Source organism: Mustela nivalis (assembly GCF_964662115.1).
Source record: "Mustela nivalis genome assembly, chromosome: 17".
NCBI lineage: Eukaryota > Metazoa > Chordata > Mammalia > Carnivora > Mustelidae > Mustela > Mustela nivalis.
In genome coordinates, this window is record NC_139036.1 from 29306743 (window position 1) to 29330428 (window position 23686).

General features: G+C 38.6%; 1 protein-coding gene and 1 long non-coding RNA gene across 3 annotated transcripts in view; one reads left to right on the forward strand and one right to left on the reverse strand.

The window, feature by feature from the left end:
• Positions 1–20363, reverse strand: part of CLTC (clathrin heavy chain) — a 64751-nt gene extending 44388 nt beyond the window's left edge. The window contains exon 1 of one of the 2 annotated variants that reach the window (XM_082705872.1): positions 19771–20363. In XM_082705872.1, the coding sequence (XP_082561998.1) occupies positions 19771–19812 (42 nt within the window). In that variant the 5' untranslated portion in view covers positions 19813–20363. The remainder of the gene's footprint in view (positions 1–19770) is intronic. The other variant, XM_082705871.1, reaches the window with a different exon arrangement.
• A 21-nt stretch (positions 20364–20384) lies between these two features.
• Positions 20385–22763, forward strand: LOC309851135. Its single transcript, XR_014304645.1, has 3 exons — positions 20385–20908; positions 21541–21616; positions 22497–22763. It is a non-coding gene; the product is annotated as an uncharacterized lncRNA (long non-coding RNA).
• Positions 22764–23686: the final 923 nt, after the last annotated feature.

Consider the following 23686-nt stretch of genomic DNA (forward strand, 5'->3'; position numbering starts at 1 on the left):
AAATGAGGCAACTGACAGCCAAATGATGGACCTTCTATTTTTTCAACAAATACGGCATTCAATTATTTTGTTATAACCTTATAGTTTTAACTAGGGATGTGTAACTCCAGGGTTAAAACTAAGAGGCAGAACAAGTACATAAAAGGGAAAAGGAGGGGATCTGAAATCACCAATGTTTCTTGGTTTAAGAATTTGCCCTCCCTTACCCACTTTAATATTTCACATGCACTGGACTTTAGGAATGAAAATTAAGTTCACCATAAAAAGACTTAAAATTTCAGAGTTCTTATCTAAAGGAACTCAGACTAACAAAAGCACACAGACAAGTACACAATTAGCAATTCTTTGCAAAAAATACCAAAACAAAGATATGTAAGAGGGACCTGTCAAGGAAGGCCCACCACTAAGGGAATGTTCTCAAGGGAGGTCGACAGAATGTGCAACAGAAGCTTCCTTCTAAATACTAGGGCCCAGAGATGTGAAAGGGTAAATCTGCTAAGGGAAACAGAAGTACTTCTGTTAACACTGGATACAGACTATGAAAGGTTTGCAGAACAAAGAATTAATAAGGTTTTAAAGACAAGCAAGGGCCAGACTGATGAGCTAAATGTATCCCAGTAAAAATCCTGAATGTCTTGCACAGGCAAAGGAAGGTACTAAAGGGTTTTAACAAGGAAAATAATGGAATCTGATTTGCTTTGTATACTCAAAAGATATTATCGTATTTGCTAAGTAAATATAGAGGATCTAAAGACAGTAGGTCCCTGAAAACCTACTAAGTGTGTAAGATCAAAAGGCACTTGCTAGAAGGAGGGCTCTACCCTCCTTCATTAATGAGTTATTCATATTCTGGTTGACTAAATGTAGTATGACAGATTAAGTCCCACTAAAAAGTTACCAGCGGGTTTTTATTAGACTTGGCCAGACTAATTTTTTTTTTTTTTTAATTTTCTCCAATGGATAACAAGTTCACACAGAACAAAATACAAACAAAAATGAAAAAGCATGGGCGCGGGGCAGGAACACATCTTCCTTCTGCCCAAGTCACCCAGATACCAATTTCCTTCCTTCTCCTCAGAGACCACCACTGTCATTACTTTCTCATGGACTGGGTGAGCCAAGTTAATTGTATTTTATCTAAATTCTTCTGTCAAATTCTGCTAGTAGGTCTTAATTATAACCAGGCCAGGATCTAAATAAAATACAACATTAGATTACGACACTGCACTTTACTTTCACTTTCCTCTTATACCTTAATGACTGTAAGCACAACTAGTTATAATGTGTAGTTACAGTAACTTGGTTACTGAATACCAGGGCAAGGAGTCAAGTAATTGTTTAACTGTTAATACAAACATGGTAATAAAATAGATTAACTGGCTTTACAAACTCAAGTATACACTGCAACACAATGCAAGTATACAAGCTGTGAGATAAGTAATTTATAATAAATTTGGTTACAATAAACTTTATAAATTATTAATTTTCATTTCTTCCTGACTTTAACTTTATAGTAACCTTTAGGTCCAGAACTAATGAAGGAAGATAAATAAAAGAGGTCTCCAATCACATATAAAGGGACTGTGGATGGGCTTCCAGAGGCCAAGTTCTCCATCTAGTTTCAGAGGTATATTTTTCTGAGAGGATGGTCCTCAAACTCTTGTGAATTTAATCCAGTTACCCTTCTAATAATTGTGGAGAAAAAATTCCAATGACTCCCAGATCACCTAGAACTCTATGTGTAAAAGCAACACATCATCTTCTTAACTATTCTGTAAAATAAGAATTCTATATTTCTAAGTCACTACACCAAACAGTCACATAAGACAATTTTGAGGTTCAACTGTCACAGCTTAAGTCCTACAATGCTGAGAAAGAGAAAAATTAATAGTGTTAGTCAATTAGTAACTAACTGAATCCCAAATTATTCCTCAGGGGCAGGTGCAAGACAACTGTAAGAAAAGAAAACTAGTAGGAAAGACGGTAGAGGAAGAAAAAAAGAAAAACCAAGAAACTTTTGTTTCTTATTCCCAACTAGGTCTCCAAATAAATGCAGTCAAAAAAGCTGTTGTCAACAGTTAGCACTGACCTTCAGCCTCAGGAGAGGCTACTCTTGAGCTACGCTTTTTTGCAAGATTTGGTTACAAATGGGGAGGGAGGGTTCACTCCTTGCAATCTACATAATCTCATGTCCTTTTCTCATTCTTCATTTACACATTCTACCAAGAAAGCTATGCATATGTATTTTTTATCTTCCCTACCATGAATGTACTACTGCTATTCAAAATACTTCATGTGAAACAGACATACATGCTATATTTAAAAAAACAAAATTAAACAAGAGGCAAGTGTCAAGCTCTCACCAATTTCACATATTTAAATATTTTTTTTAAAGCATACTTAAATAATGTCCATTTATACTACTATACAGGAAATTGCTCCCTCCTGAAAAGCTTCTCCCAGTTGTTAGAATAAGTGGCAGAACTTCAAGTGATGTACTCCTTTGTCTCTATCAAATACAAAACTGTATTTTCTTCCATTTCTTCAAATAAGGTCAGTAAGATTTTTTTCCCCACTAGTGATACTTTTCAGTGAAAGTACTCAGAACACTCATCAATTCTTCCATATTCACAAAAGGGAAACATCCCAAAACACATAGTAATAGGACAAGACACCATCATTAACAGCAATTTCGGGTTATAGTAGATAATTATGTCTACTAATATCTGTACAGATAAAAACTTCTAAAAATGTTTTTTAAAAGGTTTTATTTTCAAAACCACACAAACTAACCATAAAAACTTCTTAAGTTAATTATAAAGGTCTGATGGTACAGGAGACGTATTACCGGAAATTTAAGTGGGTGACTTTTCATAGTATACCCTTTCAAACTGTTGGAATATCTACCACAGAAGTTGTGCAACAAACTACTAATAAACTCAGAGGATGTGTAAGAGTCTCCAAACTTGCAGCTATTTTCAGAGGATAACAATAATATCCAAATTCTGGTTACATTTTTTATACCCTCAATTGACAAGATGTTGCTACTACTGAAGCTGGGGATATTCTGTCTTGCTATATGCTTGAAAATTTCTAGTAAAAATTTTTTTAACTTCAAAAAATTTCTACTTTCTGATTATAAATTAAAAAGCATAAATATGGAATCAACAAACTTGGGTCCAAGAAAAGGGGTTACTTTTTTTTTTTTTGAGTAATTATTACATAGACATGGCAAAGTATTCAAACAGTACATAAGGGTATACTATGAAAAGTCACTCCTATGGTTCCAGTAATACCTCTCTATCCCCAGCAATTAGAGATGCTTTTCCACCTTAGAGACAGCCTACATATATGAAAGTATAGATTTCCATCCTCCCTTAAAAAAAACAAAATAAAACAAAACACAAAACCACCCACTAATAGCACACACTAAAAACCATACAAATTATCAATTGCTCCCTTTTGAAAATTGCTCTCTTTTGAAAGAAAACCAACTCGAATGTCGCAATTCATTTGATTTCCACACTACATTTTGGGCTCTGGTCTGTAGGTGGCTCTACTGTAGGACCTCAAACATAAGCCTGGCTTAGCTACCAGAAAGTTTAAGTAAATAAATTTACTGTTAACCAGCCAACCCAAAACTCTGGAGAGTCCTGGAGTTTACATGTTAGAAATGATATAAAAATGGGGCACCTGGGTGGCTCAGCTGGTTAAGTGTCTAACTTCGGCTTGGGTCGTTTTCTCAGTGTCTTGGGTCATGTTCTCAGTGTCTTGGGATGGAGCCCCAGGGTCCCTGCTCAGTGAGGAGTCTGCTTCTCCCTCTCCCCTTGCCCCCACTTGTGCTCTCACTCTCTATCTCTCAAATAAATAACTAAAATCTTAAGAAAAACAGAAACAAAAATGTTTCTTTTTCCTTCTCATGCCAATCTGGATTAACATGCCTGGGGGGAGGGGCACAGGGAAACACTACATTCTTAGTTTTTGCTGTGTGACTTAGTATTTCAGATTCCCCATTATCTACAGAACACAGAAGGTTATCATTCAAGTAGACAATATTATAAAAATATATAACTTTGATTTTAAAGTAAAAGTGCCATCCAAAATTAGTTCTGTGGATTCTTCATAAGAAAAAATGTCTGGGTTTAGTCCCAGTTTTGTCACATAAATGATCACAGGGGAATCAGTTATCTGTGTATCTGTTTCCTCTTCTTAAACATCTAAATTCCCAAAATTATGAGGATTTAATATGGAGCACTTAGAACGTCTGAGACATAGTAAATTGTCATTATATTAGAACACACAACACATCAGTACTTAGGCCAGCTCAAAATTAGCTTTTTTTCTATTTGTATTTTACTATCTACTTAATTCAGCTGTCCTCCAGGTTGCTTGAAACCCTGGGTGTGAGCATCTTCTGACTACTGATAATAGATTAGTGGTCTCTGGGTGCTTAACTTACTCAGACACTATGAAGTGTCCCTTTTCTTCTTTTCTTTCTTTCTTTTTTTTAAAGAATAGGAAATTACACTTAAAAACTTTTAAATCTGTTTTTTAATTTGACTAACTAAAGTTAGGTAGAGACCAGAATCTCCAAAACCTCTGAACATTTTCATACTAAGTAACCCTGTTTTAATTCCTATTTTTAGGTATACCATGGAACATTGTTAAGGCTTGCTAACAAACTTGGCAAATATGCCTCAGGAAGCAAGCTGGGAAAGCTAATGTAAACATATGGCATAAGGTCAGCATCATCAAAAATTATCTTTGCCCTAAAGAACTCAAGGCTAAGAAAACAGAAGGTAAAATGTAAAGCAAACATTGAATTTATCTCAACATGCAGACAAGTTTAAGGCACCCTGTTCAAAAACACACACAAACCTATACTATACCTTTCTAAAACCAGAGTTTCCCAATTGGTCATACCACACAATTCCAGGTCAATTTATCCAACTAAACTTCAAAAAACTTCAAATAAAAGAACTTTCTTAAAAAGTAAAACCCTCTTCCATCTTTGCTCGTCAGTTTGTCTAATGTTACAGAGGCATCATCTTACACAGAAAGATAGCATTTCTTTTGCCTGATGAACACGGTAAATTACGTTACAGGACAATTATAGATTAGAAGAGGTTTATAAAATCAGAGTCAACACTAATATAAATAATGAAAAATGAAAAGCTCTTTCTTAATGGAAACTTAAAAATGATGAAAAACCAATGGAATTTTTGAAAAGTCACTTTTTTCAAGTATTACCATAACTGATTCAGGGAAGAAATCATTAATGGGTGAAATTTCCTCCCTTTGGTAACTACAGTATGGTCATACAAGACAGACATTTACGTAGTCTCATACTACTTCCCAAGGTACTCATTATAAAAGGGGAGAGTGGAGCGCCTGGGTGACTCAGTCAGTTAAGGACCTGACTTTGGCTCTGGTCATGATCTCAGGGTGGAGGGATCCAGCCCCTGTGGGTTGCCTGCCCTGTGAGGAGTCTGTATCTTCCTCTCCCTCTGCCACTCCCCACTTGTGCTGTCAAATAAATAAGATCTTTAAAAAAAAAAAAAAAAAAAAAGTGAAATCTCATGATAGCTTGAATTTCTTTAAAATGTTTAAAACAAAAAAGGAAATACTGCAAAATATCAACAATCTAGATGACTAGAATATAGCTCTCCCCAGTCTTCTATGAAAGCTTTCAATTTTTCTTAAAGTTTTTAAAAAAGATTAAATTTTACTCTTTTATAAGGTTACAGAAACTGAAAATTAAATTGTAAGAAATACATTTTTATTATGTAATTTACCTGTAGGGCAAGAAAGAACAATACAACTTTCAAAAGGTAAAGATGATAATCAAACCAGAGTGATACAATTCAAGTGTTAAGAGTTATGCTCATAGGGGCAACTTGGTGGCTCAGTGGGTTAAAGCCTCTGCCTTTGGCTGAGGTCATGATCCCAGGGTCCTGGGATAGAGCCCTGCAAACAGGCTCTCTGCTCAGCGGGGAGCCTGCTTCTCCCACTCTCTCTGCCTGCCTCTCTGCCTACTTGTGATCTCTCTGTCAAATAAATAAATAAAATCTTAAAAAAAAGAAAGAGTTATGCTCTATAAAGGAGTTCTACACCAGATGTCTGTGCAATCAGAACGAAGAAGTTGGGGCGCCTGGGTGGCTCAGTGGGTTAAGCCGCTGCCTTCGGCTCAGGTCATGATCTCAGGGTCCTGGGATCGAGTCCCGCATCGGGCTCTCTGCTCAGCAGGGAGCCTGCTTCCCTCTCTCTCTCTCTGCCTGCCTCTCCGTCTACTTGTGATTTCTCTCTGTCAAATAAATACATAAAATCTTTAAAAAAAAAAAAAAAAGAACGAAGAAGTTTGTTGCACTTATACTGTCCAAGATAGTGGCCCCTGGTCACATGCAGTTATTCAATTTTAAGTAAATCAAATTTAAATTCGGTTCCTCAGGCCCACTAGTCACAGTTCAAGTACTCAACAGTCACATGTGACTACTGTATTGGAAAGCACAAAATATACATTTCCATGGATGCAGTCTAATTAAGAGCATTGTTTTCAGGTGTGTTCTTCGGAGGCTAACAAATAAGAGTACTATCGGGGCACATGGTGGCTCAGTGGGTTAAGCCTCTGCCTTTGGCTCAGGTCATGATTCCAGGGTCCTAGGATCAAGCCCAGAAACAGGCTCTCTGCTCAGCAGGGAGCCCGCTTCCCTTCCTCTCTCTCTTTAAGCCTACTAATTTCAACCAGCTGTTGTCACATTTGATCAAATAGGAGCATTCACTGCAAATAGCCTTCTTCATAAGCATACTCAGGGAGAATGCTTCCTATTGAATGACTAGTAAACTCAGAACAGAACTCATTTACCAGCTGTATCAGCTGAAAATCAAAATACCTTAAAACTTGTGTTTATGACAGCATTACTAAGAACTTATGTTTCACAATTAATGCTTGGCTTTACACTTTCCAGATCCTTCCTCCTTGTTTCATCTGAAGAGTCAGAATGGAAAGGAAGTATGTACAAGCTACTACACTTCAGATGAGACCATTTTGTAAGTGGTCTATGTATACAGCCCTATTTCAGTTGCCTTTTCTTGAATCTTCTATCTTGATAAAGACTTAACAGATGTTACCACTACAAAATTAAGAAGTTAATAATCTGAGAGAGAACTGCTGATACCTGGGTATCACTCAATGCAGTTATTCTGAAGTTAAGTACCTAAAGATTTGGTTAACTTCCCATCCCAAGTACTTCACTCAGCATAATTTTCTTTAAAAGTCCCTGAACATCCTCTACCTTCACTAGTATCAATCACAGTGACAAAAACTGCTGACAGCAGTCACTTTGCAGAGCCCTTGAAACTAGCTATGAAACCAGCAGAATGTCAAATAAAAGCTGCAGTTGCTGTCTTCTACAGGAAATGGAGAAAAATGCTGAGAATGCAGGATTCCTTTAGTTCTTCCATCAACAGGATACTGGCCATTGTTTTGTGTGCTCCACACATTTCAAGCAAGTAAAAATGCCTTTAACTCTTGCTGACCCTTTGTTTCTACTCCATGTTAGCTTTTGAGGCAATCACTGTCTCTAGGAGAATTGGACTCTGGTCACTCCAAAATTAAGTACTACATTCAAGAAGGAACCATGGCTGGATTGTAAGACTATTAGCTTTGGCAAATTATCAGGAAACTCAAAGAGCATTTTTTCCTCCTTGTAGCCAACTACTGACTGGAAAATTAAAAAACTTTAAATCTGACTCATTCTTAAAACAATCCAATAATTAGATGAAATGTCACACATTGATTCTGATCAAGCTACAGGAGAATATAAGGAAAATTTTATGTCCCAAATCTTGCAGATTCTCAAGTTATGCCCTTTTCTACATAAAGGCCATTCAGGGGGCACAAAACAAGCGAATGCTACCAAAGTCATGACTGATTATAGGTGTTTACTTATGTGTGTTTGGGGTAGGGGTGCAGGCAAGGGGTCGTAGTTTGTCCAGACATTCTTTTCAAAGAACTAGAAATGAGGCTTACTTTGAGGGTTCAAGATTATAATAAAACTTACTGCTCACTTACCATAAAAAACCTTCAAAGGATGATTTGAATGTCCCTAGGCAGATACCAAAGGCTTGGTTTCCTTACTATTAAAATTGTAAAGGTTATAATGAAACTTCATTCTATGACAAAACTTCCCAAAATGTATTTCTAAGTGGAAGCCCAGTGATTCAGCTCAACCCCATTACTGCTGCTACTACTACACATATTCATGTCTTTTTCTACCCTATACCCACAGATCTGATAGGAAGTGAGACATTATGTAGTTACTGCTTATTTTTCTAGTTAGAGCACTCATCTGAAGCATGATCAACATGTAGGTGCTAAAAGTTACAAGACCAGAACCATTTTTTCACATTTGAATCACTGAAATATTTTCTTGTGAACCTAAATGCCAAAAATTACAAGTTCAACAGAGTGAATGAATGAACACTCAGCAAAAAGAGTTACAAGCTTTCTCAAAATCATTTAATATTAACAAATTCAGGAGCACCTGGGTGCCTCAGTGGGTTAAGCCTCTGCCTTCCGCTCAGGTCATAGTCTCAGAGTCCTGTGACTGAGCCCAATGTCCGGTTCTCTGCTCAGCACGGAGCCTGCTTCCCCCTCTCTCTGCCTGCCTCTCTGCCTATTTGTGATCGCTCTGTGTCCAAAAAAAAAAAAAAAAAAAAAAAAATTCAGGGAGTCTGAAACGTTAAAATGACTAAATGACCAGAATTTACTTTCTAAAATCTATTGAGCATCTATTATTTGGCAAGCTAACATCAATTCAGTATTTTATAACCTACTATTTAAGTTTTGTGAGACCACCTTTACTTTGTGTTAAGCTACAATCTTACTACTAAGTTAACAACCTATAGGGAAAGTAACAGGTTTTAGGCTCAGAGGGTTTTGAGTATACAATTTGCACCTCACGTCTTCTAGAAAGTGGAAAAAAAATTTTCCATCCCCAGAGTCTATAGAAACTGCTTCACTATCTCTAACATTCAGAGTTAAAAATATAAGACTACCTTAATTTTTTGGTCAGGGAGAGGATATGCTCTGGATGCTTGTAGATTTTTTGTTTGTTTTAAATCTCATGATTTAAACTTCCCCAAGCCTGTCTCAAACACTGGACCTTTCAAATCTTCTCCTTTGTATCAGTTACATTTTCTTCCATTGTCTGAAAAAAGCTTCCATTCCAATTATTTGTTTCTATAGTTCTCATATTTGTAACCTATTCTGTCACACCTCCTCTTGTTTTAATTGTGTGATTTCTCTCTAAATTTAAAATCTTCAAAAAATTCAAGTTAATCTTCCACACTGCTGATTTCCACAGGGGCAATTCTGCTGTGCCCAGGATCAACTTTCTGTATATATTCTATCACTGCAGTCTTTTAGGAAAAAAAAACCATTTCCTCAGATCTGTTCCTAGTTCTGTAGTATTTTTTCCAATAATCATACATTTAAACAATGAGCAGCTAGTGTATGCCAGACACTACACTAATAGAGAATTCTACAGTAAATGTGCTATGGCCTCCTCTACTCAGTGTGTTAATAAGAACATAGCAATTACAAAGGTGCCTTGGGGTTACAAGGATGCATGCCTAGCCCAGATAGATGTGGGAGTATACACAGTGTCTGAGAAGAAAATGGAAATACAATCTGAAGCAGGACACACAATTCAAGGGAGGACAGAGCTACAAACTTGAGAACAGAACTAAAAATACCCTATGTGCCCAAATACAGTATTCATTTTAGCAAGTGGACTATTCCCTGGACACTCAAGAAAGCTTCTGACCAGTATTAGAATGTGGAAAAACTGGAACTCATACATTGCTGGTGGGGATATAAAACGGTGCAGCTGCAATGAAAAACAGTTGGGTAATCCCTCAAAAATTTAAAACAGTGCTAAACCGTATGACCTGGCAATTCCAGTCCTAGGTATATATCCAAAAGAACTGAAAACAGGTATTCAAACAAAAACTTTAATGTTCATAGCAATACCATACATTCATAATAGCCAATGGGTGGAAAGAGCCCAAATGTCTATTAACTAATGAAAGGACAAATAAAACGTAGTGTATCTATTCAGTGGAGTATTATTCAACCATTAAGGAATGAAGTACACATCTATACTGCAACACAATGAACCTCCAACATCACGCTTAGTAAAAGTAAGACAAAAAAGGTCACAAATGATTCTACTGACCAGTAAATCCATAAAGACAGAGAGCATGTTAGTGGTTGCAGAGGATGGGAGGGGGTGGGAATAAGATACTGCTTAATGAATTTGGAGTTTCCTTTTGGGGCAATGAAGATGTTTTGGAACTAATACAGGTGATGGTTGCACAACATTGTTAAATGTATTAAATACCATTAAATTGTTCACTTTAAAATGGTTAATTTTAAGTTATATTAACTTTATCTCAATTTTAAAAGAACTTAGGCCCTGTTAATATAAATTCTTAGGAATTAGATATGCGTAATATAGTTCAAGTCGTCATTTGACTTAGCTCATAAGGACATTTAAAATTATAAAATAATTTACAGGGGCACTTGGCAGGCTCAGTTAGTAGAGTAGATGACTCTTGATCATAGGGTCATGAGTTCAAGCCCCACGTTGGGCATGGAGACTACTTAAATAAAATTATAAAATAATTTTTATACCTGAAAATGTTTTTCTACTCTTCACATTTCAGAAACAATTCTAATTCTTCATATGCACTTTTTTTTATATCAGTGTTTTTCATTAGCACTGGAAAGTCATCTCCATTCCTCTGAAGTGCTTTTTTAAAATAAATCCATTATGTAACAATCATGGGAATTTTAGAACATGCCTAAATTTCCATGTGCATATTAGAAGAGCTGGGTTTTTTGCTTGTTTTTGGATTATGATCTCCAGAAATATACCCCTAATAGACTGGGTTTTTGAGGGATGTTTAAAAATGTTTCCTTACACATCCAACAGTCATAAATATGAGACCAGAAAACAGTAATTGTTAGATATGTTACATTTACCTCTTACCAATCCAGATGATTCCAAGCCTATGATAGTCTTCAATGAACAGTGTTATAGAATTCAAAACAGAATTGTGAGAGGGCTAGGTAAATGCAGAGACTTGTCAAGGCTTTTAATATACTGAAACTCTTGGGGCACCCAAGTGGCTCAGTCAGTTGATGGTCTGCCTTCGGCTCAGATCATGATCTCAGGGTCCTAGAATAAAGTCCCACGTCCAGCTTCCCACTTAGCAGGGAATCTACTTGTCCCTCTCCCTCTGCCCCTCCCTGCTCGTTCCCAAATATAAAATTCTTAAAAAAAAAAAAATGAGAAACCCATTTAAAATAATACATGTATAAAGGAAACTCTTTTTTTTAAAGATTTTATTTATTTATTTGACAGAGAGAGATCACAAGTAGGCATAGAGGCAGGCAGAGAGAGAGAGAAGAGGAAGCAGGCTCCCTGCTGAGCAGAGTGCCCGATGCCAGGACCCCGAGATCATGACTAGAGCCGAAGGCAGCGGCTTAAGCGACTGAGCCACCCAGGTGCCCCTAAAGGAAACTCTTTCTTGAAAAATATTTTATGGTAAAAAAGAAAATTACCTTAGCTTTGCCAGGTTCAAAAGGAAGAATATACAGTATTGCAGAATGGGGAAAGACATGAATTTTGTAAATGATGATCTCCCTATGGGTTTTTTTTCCTCCTAATTATTCAGCCTCAAATAAGGAGAGTTATCCAGTCAGCTGTTTGCTAAACTGAGCATATGTGGATAGTCTCCAGCCTCATTGTGTCCAAAATGGTGGTTTTTAAGTCCTCTTTCTCAGCAATTCAGAAACAGATAAAGGCAACTCTCCACCCAACTCCCATTTTCATCTACTCTGACTTTCACAGTCAGTAGATGGGAGTCATCAAATGGATTCTACTCTAGAGCCTCCAGGAAGAATATAACCCTGCCAAAACCCTGTTTTCTCCTGTGGGATTCATTTCAGCCTCTGTCCTCCAAAACTTTAGGGTAATAAATCTGTGTTGTTTAAAACAAACAAAATTACCTATACACAGTTATAGCTCAAGATCATCAGAAACTGCAATCCCTAGGATTGTAGTGTATATTACTATTAGAGTTCTTCCCTTTCCTCCTCCAGAAATGGGCTGGATGTAGACAATAAAAGGAAAGAATCTGGTCTGAATCTCCAAGATCTTGGCTTCAATAACTGGGTAGATGGTAGTTTTTTCCTTTAGCTTGGCATGTTATGTTCTACTCTACTGGATAAAGGGAGACTCTCCTCTAGCATAGAGCTAAGAACTAACATTTGAGTGTCTCACAAGCTACGTCTTACAATATAAACACAAACACATACCACAGTCTAATTTCAAAATTGCCAAAAAGTATTATTTTAACTTAATAAATGAGGAAGTTGAAAAAAGATAAAAAGATAGAGTTCAGATTAAACATCTGAGACATCTTCTGCAATAGCACAGATAATTTAAATTTTCTAATGTGGCAAATGGTTGCAATGCACTCAATCCCTATTCCTTCAGAAGTAAGCTTTAAAATCAGCTTTACTTCAGAACCCAAAGAAAAGTCCTTATTTACCCAATGATTCAGAACAGGAAGTACTAATATTACTGGTAGTTCAGCCTCCAAAGCACAACCCTGTCTAAGTTTGTAACCAGTTTTCCCCTCTATGGCTATGCTATTCACACTGAGTAAACATGTCCAACTCCCACTTTTCTTCCCCCCCACCTCAAGCACCATTGCTTTCTTAAGAGTTCTGTTCAAGTTTTTTAGTAGTACAAACACAAAACGTGAATAATGCAGTAAAATCAAAAGAAGCTTTCTGCTTTCATAAGTGGCTTCAGACTGGAACACATTCACTCTTGTCATTAAGAAAAACTCCATAGACACTTTTGAGAAGTTCAGCTTTATGAAGGGGATAAAGATAATCCTAATCTTTAAATTAACCTGATCCCAATCATTCTGTACATTTTCTAGTAGGAAGTTGAATAAAGCCCTTTAAAAACATCATCTAACCATTTAAAGCATAGAAAATCAAATATTGGTTCACTGGCCCCTACTTTTCTCATAATATAGAAACAATTAAGGGATACCTGGGTGGCTCAGGTGGTTAAGCATTTGCCTTCAGCTCAGGTCATGATCTTCAGGGTCCTGGGATCAAGCCCTGTGTCTGGCTCCCTGCTCAACAGGGAATCTACTTGTCCCTTGCCTACTTGTCTTGCTCTCAAATAAATAAAATCTTAAGAAACAGAAACAAAACCAAAACTATTGACCTAAAAACAAACCACTGGTAGAATGTGTACAAAGAACACCACAACACAGATGAAAACAAATCGTGCTATATTTTGCAGTTCAAATTATATATCTCATTCACCAAATGAAGCAATGTGCCACACTGCTAAAAGACCAAGTATTAAAGTCTGACCACCCACTCACTAGCTATGTGACTCTAAAAGTTAACTTCTGGGGCGCCTGGGTGGCTCAGTGAGTTAAGCCTCTGCCTTCGGCTCAGGTCATGATCTCAGGGTCCTGGGATCGAGTTCCGCATCGGGCTCTCTGCTCAGCAGGGAGCCTGCTTCCTCCTCTCTCTCTCTCTCTCTGCCAGCCTCTCTGCCTACTTGTGATCTCTCTCTGTCAAATAAATAAATAAAATCTTAAAAAAAAAAAAAAAAGTTAACTTCTGTTTCCTCATGTGTAAAATAAGGCTAACCCTCCCTACCTGACAGCATGTTCTTGCTAATTACAGGAGATTATGAACATAAAATATTTATCAGTGTTCCTGACACAGAGTAGGTACTCAAGAAGCTAGACGGTCAATTAATTTTGATATTACAGATGTCAGCACAACTGAGATTTGATTAATAGTTATTCCCTTTAAGAACAAAATAAATTATGCCTCTCAAACACAAAAAAAGGGAGACAAAATCCAGTCTGACAGATGGGTTTCGTATAATGCATTCAGATCCAAGCCTCCTGCCATGCCTTCAAGTTAAGAGCTTTAGCCACAGACACTTGGCCAAGGGGCGGGAGGAAACATCTAGAACTATAAACTTTGCTATGATTTACAAGTTGATTTGTGAAGTTGCTTTAGCATGGGCATATATGTAAATAAAGTTAAGAGAAATACCCCATTCTAATATAAAGGACTGAAATGTTAGCTTTTGAACTCATTTCCCATCTAAGGGAGAACATTCACTTTAACACTGCCAGCTTATAGAAGGAAATATGTAACACTAGCAAAGGACTGACTGGCATTCCAGGTGGGTATTTTATCAGATTTGAGGAAGTTTCTCAAATATATCTGACCAAGGAACACTAATTAAAAATGTACAAATGGCATACAGCAAGTGCTCATGGGTCAGAATTAAAAAGTAACTTAAAGGGCGCCTGGGTGGCTCAGTGGGTTAAGCCGCTGCCTTCGGCTCAGGTCATGATCTCAGGGTCCTGGGATCGAGTCCCGCATCGGGCTCTCTGCTCAGCAGGGAGCCTGTTTCCTCCTCTCTCTCTCTCTCTGTCTGCCTCTCTGCCTACTTGTGATCTCTCTCTGTCAAATAAATAAATAAAATCTTTAAAAAAATTAAAAAAATAAAAAGTAACTTAAAGATTTTTTTCTTGAGGAGCCTGGGTGGCTCAGTCGGTTAAGTGTCTGCCTTCTACTCAGATGATCCCAGGTGAGATCGAGCCCAACATCAGGCTCCTTGCTTAACAGGGAACCTGTTATTCCCTCTCCCTCTGCTGCTTCTCCTGCTGTGGTCTCTCTATGTCAAATAAATGAAATCTTAACCAAAAAAAAAAAAAAAAAAAAGATTTCTTTTGGGCACAGTTTCAGAGCGGGATTAGTTTTGTATCATATGAATATTTGTATTAAGTCCTGCACAACATCGAACAATGAATAACATCCATGGTTGCAATTATGTGTGGATAGCCTTTGCCAACTAATCAATGCAAGCTTCAGTCTGTATTCACCATTTTGTTTCTAGTCCAACACAGTTGCTGATAAGTACTCAAATCTTAGGTATCAAATATTTATAAACCATAAAAATCTAGGTCTGCAAATAAAATACTGTGTCACTGGTTCTGAGATACATAAATAAAATGTACTAGACAAAAATTATAGCTAATAATTAATGTTCTTAAAGTGCTACACCAAGTACTTCCGAATACATGATCTCAGACCTTTACAGTAACTTTGTGAGGCAGTAGGCTTATATTACTGAGAGAAGTCTTAACCTTGTGTTCTTCAATACTGGAGCCACATTTTTACAAGCCACATGTGATACTGAGCAACAGAAATATGGTTACTGTGACTGATTTTAAAATTTAAAATAATTAACATAGTAACTGATAATTGATTCAGTTATGAAAAACTGAAGTTTGGAATAACTAGGTATGCAGATCTTCTTTTTCAACTGTAAATATTATGAAAGCTAAACACAGATTCCAATGAAAATAGGGTCTAAATTGGGATGTGCTGTAAGAGTAAAATACACATCAGATTTTGAAAAATCAGTACCCCAAAAGGAATGTAAAATATCTCATTTGAAAATTTCATACTCCTCACATGTTGAAATTATAACATTGTGAGTCAAATTGTAACATTCTTGGAGCAAAGTCTAACAGAAAAAAGCACAGCAGGAGGATACTGTGTAACTTCTCTTCTTAAAGCCATTCTATTTCCTTGAAATATTTTGTCTAAAGACCCAGGATCAAATCCTATTCTAACAGTGTTCTCTCGGGTGGAGTCTCACTTTCTTTAAGTAATAAGGATATCTGGGGAGATTAAGTGAAGACCTGAAAACACCAAGCCACAGTCATAGGGAAAAACGGGCTCTCACAAGAAATCTGCTGTTCCCTTCATTCACCAGCCATTGTTCACCACCAGCATGACCCAAAAGAGACAGAATTCAACTAACACTTTTTTTTTTGCCAACTAATACTTTCAAAAAATGTCTTTAGTTAATAAAATGTAAATGTGGGTGGTCAGAAAAAAATCTTCACTCTTACAAAGTCCATCAGTATGGCCTATAATGGTATGGTCCAATGTCACAGACAATAGCCTCATGTGGCCATTTACATTTAAATTAATAAAAAAGAAATAAAAATAAAAATTTAGTTCCTCAGTCACACAAGGCACATTTCAATATCCCTACGTAGCTACTAAAAATATTCATCACAGAAGAAAGTTCTTTTTTTTTTTTAAAAAAAAAAAGGGAAGAATCTTAAGCAGGCTCCATGCCATGTCCATCTCACGACATAGAGATCATGATCTGAGCCAAAATCAAGAGTCAGACACTTAAGTGACTAAGCCACTCAGGCACCCGAGAAGAAAGTCTTATTGGACAGTTACTCTCAAAAGGAAAAAACACATCAGTATCAGAGACAGAAAAAATATATTGTTGAATGTAATTCAAGTATTACAGGGTATGGTTTCTAAAATCACACACTGCACTACACACTAAAATGAAAATGACAGTGGTTCTATACACACACACACACACACACACACACAGTTCCGGGTCTTGAATTATTTCCTAAACAGAGTGAAAGCATATTCACTAGAATCAGCCACACCCCTTTAAGCTGAGTAAACTAACAATTAGGAAAATTCTGAAAAACATGGTACATCTTAAGTTTGGAAGCCATTCCCAGGTTAGACTATAGCAGAATTCTAGGCAGTATGCCTCTCCAGGCAGTACAGTACCCATATAGCATATTACAGTAATACTCAGCACTGCTTTCTCTCTGCAAATCAAAATAGCCATAGCAAGAACCCGTACCACTCAATTCACAACACATCCCATGCCTGCATTTATGGATCAAAGGAAAGAGAAAAAGGTGGGGAGAACCCAAGATCCTGGGAATACAGTAGAATGTGCCAATCGGCAAAGAGAAACTTAGTGTGCCAAGAATTGAGAACTACAAGCAACATTTTATGTGTAGTCCAGGAATTTTTTAAAAAATTGCATTTCTAGGGGCGCCTGGGTGGCTCAGTGGGTTAAGCCTCTGCCTTCAGCTCAGGTCATGATCCCAGGGGCCTGGGATCGAGTCCCGCATTGGGCTCTCTCTCTGCTCAGCGGGGAGCCTGCTTCTCCTCATCTCTCTCTCTCTGTCTGTCTCTCTGCCTATTTGTGATCTCTCTCTGTCAAATAAATAAATAAAATCTTAAAAAAAAAAGTTAAAAAAAACCCTGCATTTCTAATAATCTCTTGCTCAGATAGGCACTCATCTATTGACTATCAGCCTAAACATCCAAAGGAAAAAAAAAAAAAAAACCAGGGGGCAAAAAACTTCATAACTTAAATTAACATTTATTTGATGTAATTCCAAGCCTTGATGACAGATACTTCAATTGGCCAGAAAGTTTAAAAACAAATTTACAGTTCACCTTTAGACACTTTCACAAAAGCTAACTCTACACTCAAGTTCCTCAATTCTTGTTCCCAATTCTTATCCTCTTTCAGAAAGTTTTCTGCTACTTAGCAAACTGACAGAACTCAGATAAAGACATGAGATGCCAATTAAAATAACCCTTATTAACTTTTTTAAAGGGGATAAAAGTGAGAAGTTAGGGGATATTCTGGAATATCTGGAATAGGTTAGTGATCAGGGCTCTTTGCACAATTAATCATTATCAGCTGGAGCATACAGTCACACTAGTAAGCTTTACTTTAGCCCTGGCATGTCACTATAAAAAAAAAAAAAATTGACTGAATTCTTCAAATACATTTGCAAAGCTGCTTTATACTCAAATCTTCAAATTATTTCCAAAGGTAATTGTTTCACTTGAGTATTTGCAGAAACTCAGAAATCAGACCCGAATTAAATCTGTCTTCAATTAGTGACAAATCTGGATTCCAATCTTGGGGAGTATTTAACAATACTTGTCTCCTCTTTAAGAGAAATGAAAAGCTACTGCCCAAACCATCACTAGCCAAGAAAGAAGGTTTACTAATGGGAGATACCTCTGCCTTGCAACTAGTAACCGTACCTACTTCTGTTTCTAATTTACAAACATTTGTCTGCAGAAGTATTATATTTCAGAAACATTGTGAGGATAAGCTTGTTTTCCCCTCACACTCAAAACTATTTTTCTAAACCTCTACATTCATTTACACCTCACTCTAACTGAAATAACCACAGCAATTAAAACTTGAATTGAGCAAAAACCGTAACTTCGGTGTCCACTCCATCACTTAAGACTTTAACCTTTTTAAAGTGTTCCATTACTTCAGATGAGTTATCTGAAAACCACAGATGACCAAGAAAGTTTTACTTATTTTTTACATTTATTATTCATTACATTTCAAGACTTAAAGAAAAAAATGTCTTGCTCAAAGATGGTAATACCTGTAAAGAAACATGGTTACTGACACATAAATATTCATATTTCAACCTTTTTATTAACAAGAACCTTTAATGTATTCAACTGCAGAATGTAAATAAAACAGCTTTCAATGGCGTCCAGTAGGTCACTAACATTAATGTCACATCAAACTACAGCATCTTTTATCATTATGAATTTAGGCCTTCAGGAGGCTGAGCTGGGGCAGGCCTCTTTAAAGGAGTATTTGAAAAGAAAGCAAATTAAGATGAATAAATTACTGCAGCCAGAGTAAAACCAGGCTTGGTGAACTAAGAAAATCAGAAGCTCAGAAGAGGCTTAATTCACTCAAGCCCTCCAATGATCATCTGCCTCGGCCCGCCACGGGCACACTGCCAGATAAGACAGTATGTTGCCTACAGGAAAATGCACCATGGGAAAGAACTCTAGAACCTACTAAAAGGAAGCCAATTACAGACCAAATAACTTTGCATATCTCAGAGCAGGTGTGCTCTATCTCCAAGGGTCGGTTCAATTCCATGCAATCCTGAGTGAGGTACTTAAACCAAGCCCATGACTACCTGCTACTCTCCAGCAGACCCCAAGATAACCTCTGGATAATCTTCCCTACCTCCTAAAAAGAAAGAGGAGATAAAACCCACACCATTCCCAAAGAAATAAGGGAAGGAAAAAACGACGAGTACCCCTAGGGACCTTGACCCCACGCACTCCGCGACTGACACCGCCCTGATAAATATGTTCCCCCATTCTATCCTTCTTCTGTTCCTTTAGTGACCTTCTGTTCTAACTGCCTAGGGGAAGGCAAGAGGCAAGCCGCCGCCGTTCCCGCCCCCCCAACCCCAGGGGAAGGTGCCTTTCCCAGTTGAGAGCTGCAGAGGGAGGAAGAAAAAGGGTTGCTCCTCCCCAGCCCACCCGCCCCACAACTGGGTGCAGACACGATGGGGGAAAGAAAAGGGAAGAGAAGAGTAATGGGAGGTGACAGCTCTGCATTGGCCTAGTGGACGAAAATCCCTGGTCTGGAAGAAACGCGGGAGAACTGCACCCTCCACCCCGTCCAATCTACCCAAATGAATGAACTGAATAAAACGGCGAAAGGGGAGGGAGTTAGAATGCGCAGTTCTTACCACCCAGGAAGCGAAAATAAGAGGCCCTCGAACCCAGGCCTGGCCTCGCTGCCCTTCGCACCCCGACTTTCGTCTTTTCTATCCAAGCCCCACATCATTAACTCGTAAGCTTTCCGAGATAGTGCCCCCATCCTCCATCTACCCCAAACACCAATACCCACCCCCCCCTCCGATCCTGTTCCTTCTACTTGGTCCCAGACTCCAGCTTCTTCTTTGCTACCACCCTCTCCACAGCCCTCACCGGCCCGGGCCCGGCCGCACCTGGAGATGCTCCTGAAAACGAATTGGCAGAATCTGGGCCATGGCGCTGTCGGGGTGTATGGTCTCCTCCTGTCACTGGGGCTGCGGGGCAGTAGCTGCCCGGGCTCTCCAAGGGAGAGGAGGAGAAGGGGGAGGGGGGAGGCTGGGCTCAGCAAGATACTCTCCGGGGACGCAGAAAACTGGCAGGCAGACGAAAGAGCTCGGGTCGGGGGCGGAGGCTCCAGGGTCCGGGAGAGCCGCAATGGCGGAACCGGGCGCAGCGCAGACTCCGGAAACGGCTGAGCCCTGCGGAGGGATCCCGACGACAGAACTCCGCCCAAGTCACCTCACCCCCTCCGTCTTATGTACCCCTCCACGGAGCGCCGCGGTGCAGTGGAGCGCAGGAATTCGGGGCGCAGTGCGCCGAGGGCCTCGCTTACTGCTGCGCCGCGAGGGTAAATTAGAGGACTTGAAGGGACTATTTTTTTGGACTCATCACTTTCCCCAGCCTCCCCAGCTTTTCCTCCCCCCACTCCTTTTTTTTGCATTTTGCCACATCATGCGACTAGCAGTGACCTACGTCACTTCCGTGGGCTCTTTGGTCCCACCCACGTACTTCCGGGTGCACGTGATGCTGGTCGGGAAGGGTCGGCTGATCGCTGCCGGAATGCAGAGCGAGTTCTAGGGAAATACAGAGTCTCCTGGGAATAGGGTGGCTGCTGAGCTGCCTTGAGGAATAGCGGTGTTATTCTCTTTTTCTTTGGGCCCTGCCTGTTTAAACTGAGTCCCTTACGAAAAGGACGTGGCGTGGGCAGATGGGCCCAGCCTCCCGCCCTCTCCGTGACTCAGGGAAACGGCCTCCTTGCAGAGCGCTTTCTTGGCAGCCGGCTGCAGTACTCCTCCCCCGCCTACTTTAATACCGTGGGTGGTTTCTTACGTCTCTGGGAGGGGGAATGAAATGGGGTTTAAGATCCTCCCTGCCCTTATGCACAACCCTTCTGACGCTTGGAGATGCTGACGCTTGGATTCTAACTAGAACTAGCAATTTCTTTTGCATATTACCTAAATAACTGGCTCAAAGGACAGTGAAGGCCATTTATGAGGTGTCTCAGCTGGCCTTGAGATAGCTTCTTATTTCTGCGGACATTTTGGAGGACATGTATGTGATACGGGTCTAGCTTAGAACAGAGTTAGAGACTTTGAGTATCGTGTATGTGCTATAGAATTGGACCAGGATTGTGGCAGGAGGAGTTTTTTTTTAGCCACATCAAAAAAGGAGTCTTAAAGATTTCGATAATGAGTTTAAGAGGGAGGTTTGAAACCCTTAAGTTCTTCTAAGGTGTGGCTAATAAACATTCTTGGAAAAAGAGATTAACTATTAGAGGTGTATTTCAGTGGGACCACCTTAACATTGCCAGTTAAGTAGCAGTATTTGGGAATGTAAGCGCTTCAAAGCTGGAGCACTTTGTTTTCCAATAGCATTATGATAACTACAATATTATCGACTAGTAACCTTCCCAGTACTTGATTGCTAAGATATAAGCTGTAATAAATGCATTAAAGGTTTAAGAATTTAGTTCCTTTCATCTTTATAAGAGATGTGCCTAGTTTTCCAGAAAGATCTTGAAAAACGAGTAGAGAATGTTTCTTTTTAGTGCCCTTTTCCGTTAAACATAAAACCCTATTAGGTATACAGTAATTTTGTGTGTTAAGCAGTTTTGCTTAGGGAAGTTTGCTTAATCATTTAAATTGCTTTTAATGTTTTTCCCAAAATGCATCTCACATACTTAGGATGAGAGAAGAATCTTTGGAAGGTAAGAGAGGAGACAGAAGGCTGTTATGCAAAGGATAAGAGTGAATATTTATGGTAGGCAAAATTGTGTGTTGTTTTATTAGGCCAGATGCTTGAAGATGTTCTGTATTCTGCAACATTTGGAATAACTTTTCTAGTTCCAGTTAAATAGTACCTGCTTTCAATCCTTTTTGGAAGTGGACAAATTCTAAATTAAAAATGTAAAGGAGTTATTGTTTTATTATAGTAAAAGCAGTAGCTTAATCAGGTTTCATGTCTAATTTCAGAATCTGGGATACAAGAGCTATATCATGAATGGACCACCAATATTTTCTTTAATTTGCTAATAACTGTCGTTCATTTTCTTACAGACCTATAATTTTAAGTACAATTCCAAAGCAATTGATTTTTAGCTTGGATATTTGAATATGTGGGATATCTAACCAAAAGTGCACTGAGGTTCTGTTAATGACTGCTGTGTCATCGCACATAGAATGTAATAAATGCATTGTTTTCAGAAGTCATTTAGAAGAAAAATAGATTACAATTTACTAGTTCATTTTGAACACTATCCTTCAAGTCAGTAAATCCAGAATTTTTCAAGAGGAAAAATGATCCAGAGGATATTAAAACCCAAACCTGTGCATTTTAAAGATCAATAATTGGGGCTGAGGTAATAGAGAGAGCTTTTCACGGTAGTAAGCTGTTCCTGCTAATGGTGTAAAGGCAAAAAAGGTTATCCTTGGTTTAGAGGTCCTGAAGGCTGAGTCACTGTTCACAGTTACTTGAGCAGTAATCAAATGGCTTTGTTTTCAGATGCTACCTTAGGTTAGAGAAGATAGATAACTGTATAAATCAGAAAACAAACGCTAGGTTTTTGGGTTTTTTCCCGAACTATGACAAAGCCTTTCAATACATCTGCAATTTTTTAAGGTTTTATTTATTTATTTGGCAGAGAGAGCGCACACAAGGGAGCACAAGCATGGGGAGCAGCAGAGGGAGAGGAAGAAGCAGGCTCCCCGCTGAGAAGAGAAGAGAAGCCAACTTGGGGCTCTATCCCAGGTCCCCCAGGATCATGACCTTAGCTAAAGGCAGGTACTTAACTGACTGAGTCATACAGTTGCCCCTGTATCTATTGCTATTAATGTATTGTCGTCCTGGCTTTTAGTTTCATAAAAGTATTTTATTAAGTAGCCATATTAATAAAAGTGGTCAAATTCTTCCAATTTGAAGCTATTTTTATCCGAATATTCAATAGTAGTTCCTCACTCTGAGTCACAGCAAGCACCATTAGCAAAACTGCATTGCTCATATGCTATTTTGAGGAATGTCGGTTTCTCAAAACCTATACAAAAAACCTTTATTGTACCCGTAATATTATATTTTATGCCAGGAAATACTATGTATATATAATGTAAAATATAATAATATAATGTTTAATATGAAATATCCAGTGAGAATGACATCTCAGAAGAACATTCATTGGATTTCTCTATAGTTGTTTATCTTCAGGCAGCCCCCAAATTAAGGCCCCTGCCTTTTAACTTGACCTTTTAAAAACAGCAGGAGCTAGCTACATTGCAAAACCCACAAAATGAAGGCATTTCTCAAACATTAAGAGATCAATTTTAAAGCAGAATTTTAAGCTTAACCCATCATACCCACCACCTAAAAATTCAGATGTTAATGAAACCAAGAGGGATATACTTTAGCATTACCCAATAAGATAAGTGGTTTTGCCATTTAAACAGCAGCTTTAGGGGCACCTGTGTGGCTCAGTGGGTTAAGCCTCTGCCTTTGGCTTAGGTCGTGATCTCAGGGTCCTGGGATCAAGCTCCACATTGGGGAGGGGTGTCTCTGCTCAGCAGGGAGCCTGCTTTACCCCCTCTCTGCCTGCCTCTCTGCCTGCTTGTGATCTCTGTCAAAGAAAGAAAATCTTAAAAAAAAAAATAAACAGCAGCTTTGAAACATTTCAGCCCCCTAGGGCCACAGATATGAATCCCACAGGATTAGGTAAAGAGCAGCATATCAAATGCACAGGTCATCTTACAGTGCCCACTTTATTTTGGCCCTGTACAAGGCACTGATTGTGGGTAAAGCTCACGGGAAAAGAAACATTCACAAAGCCAGAATAAATTTTTTCAT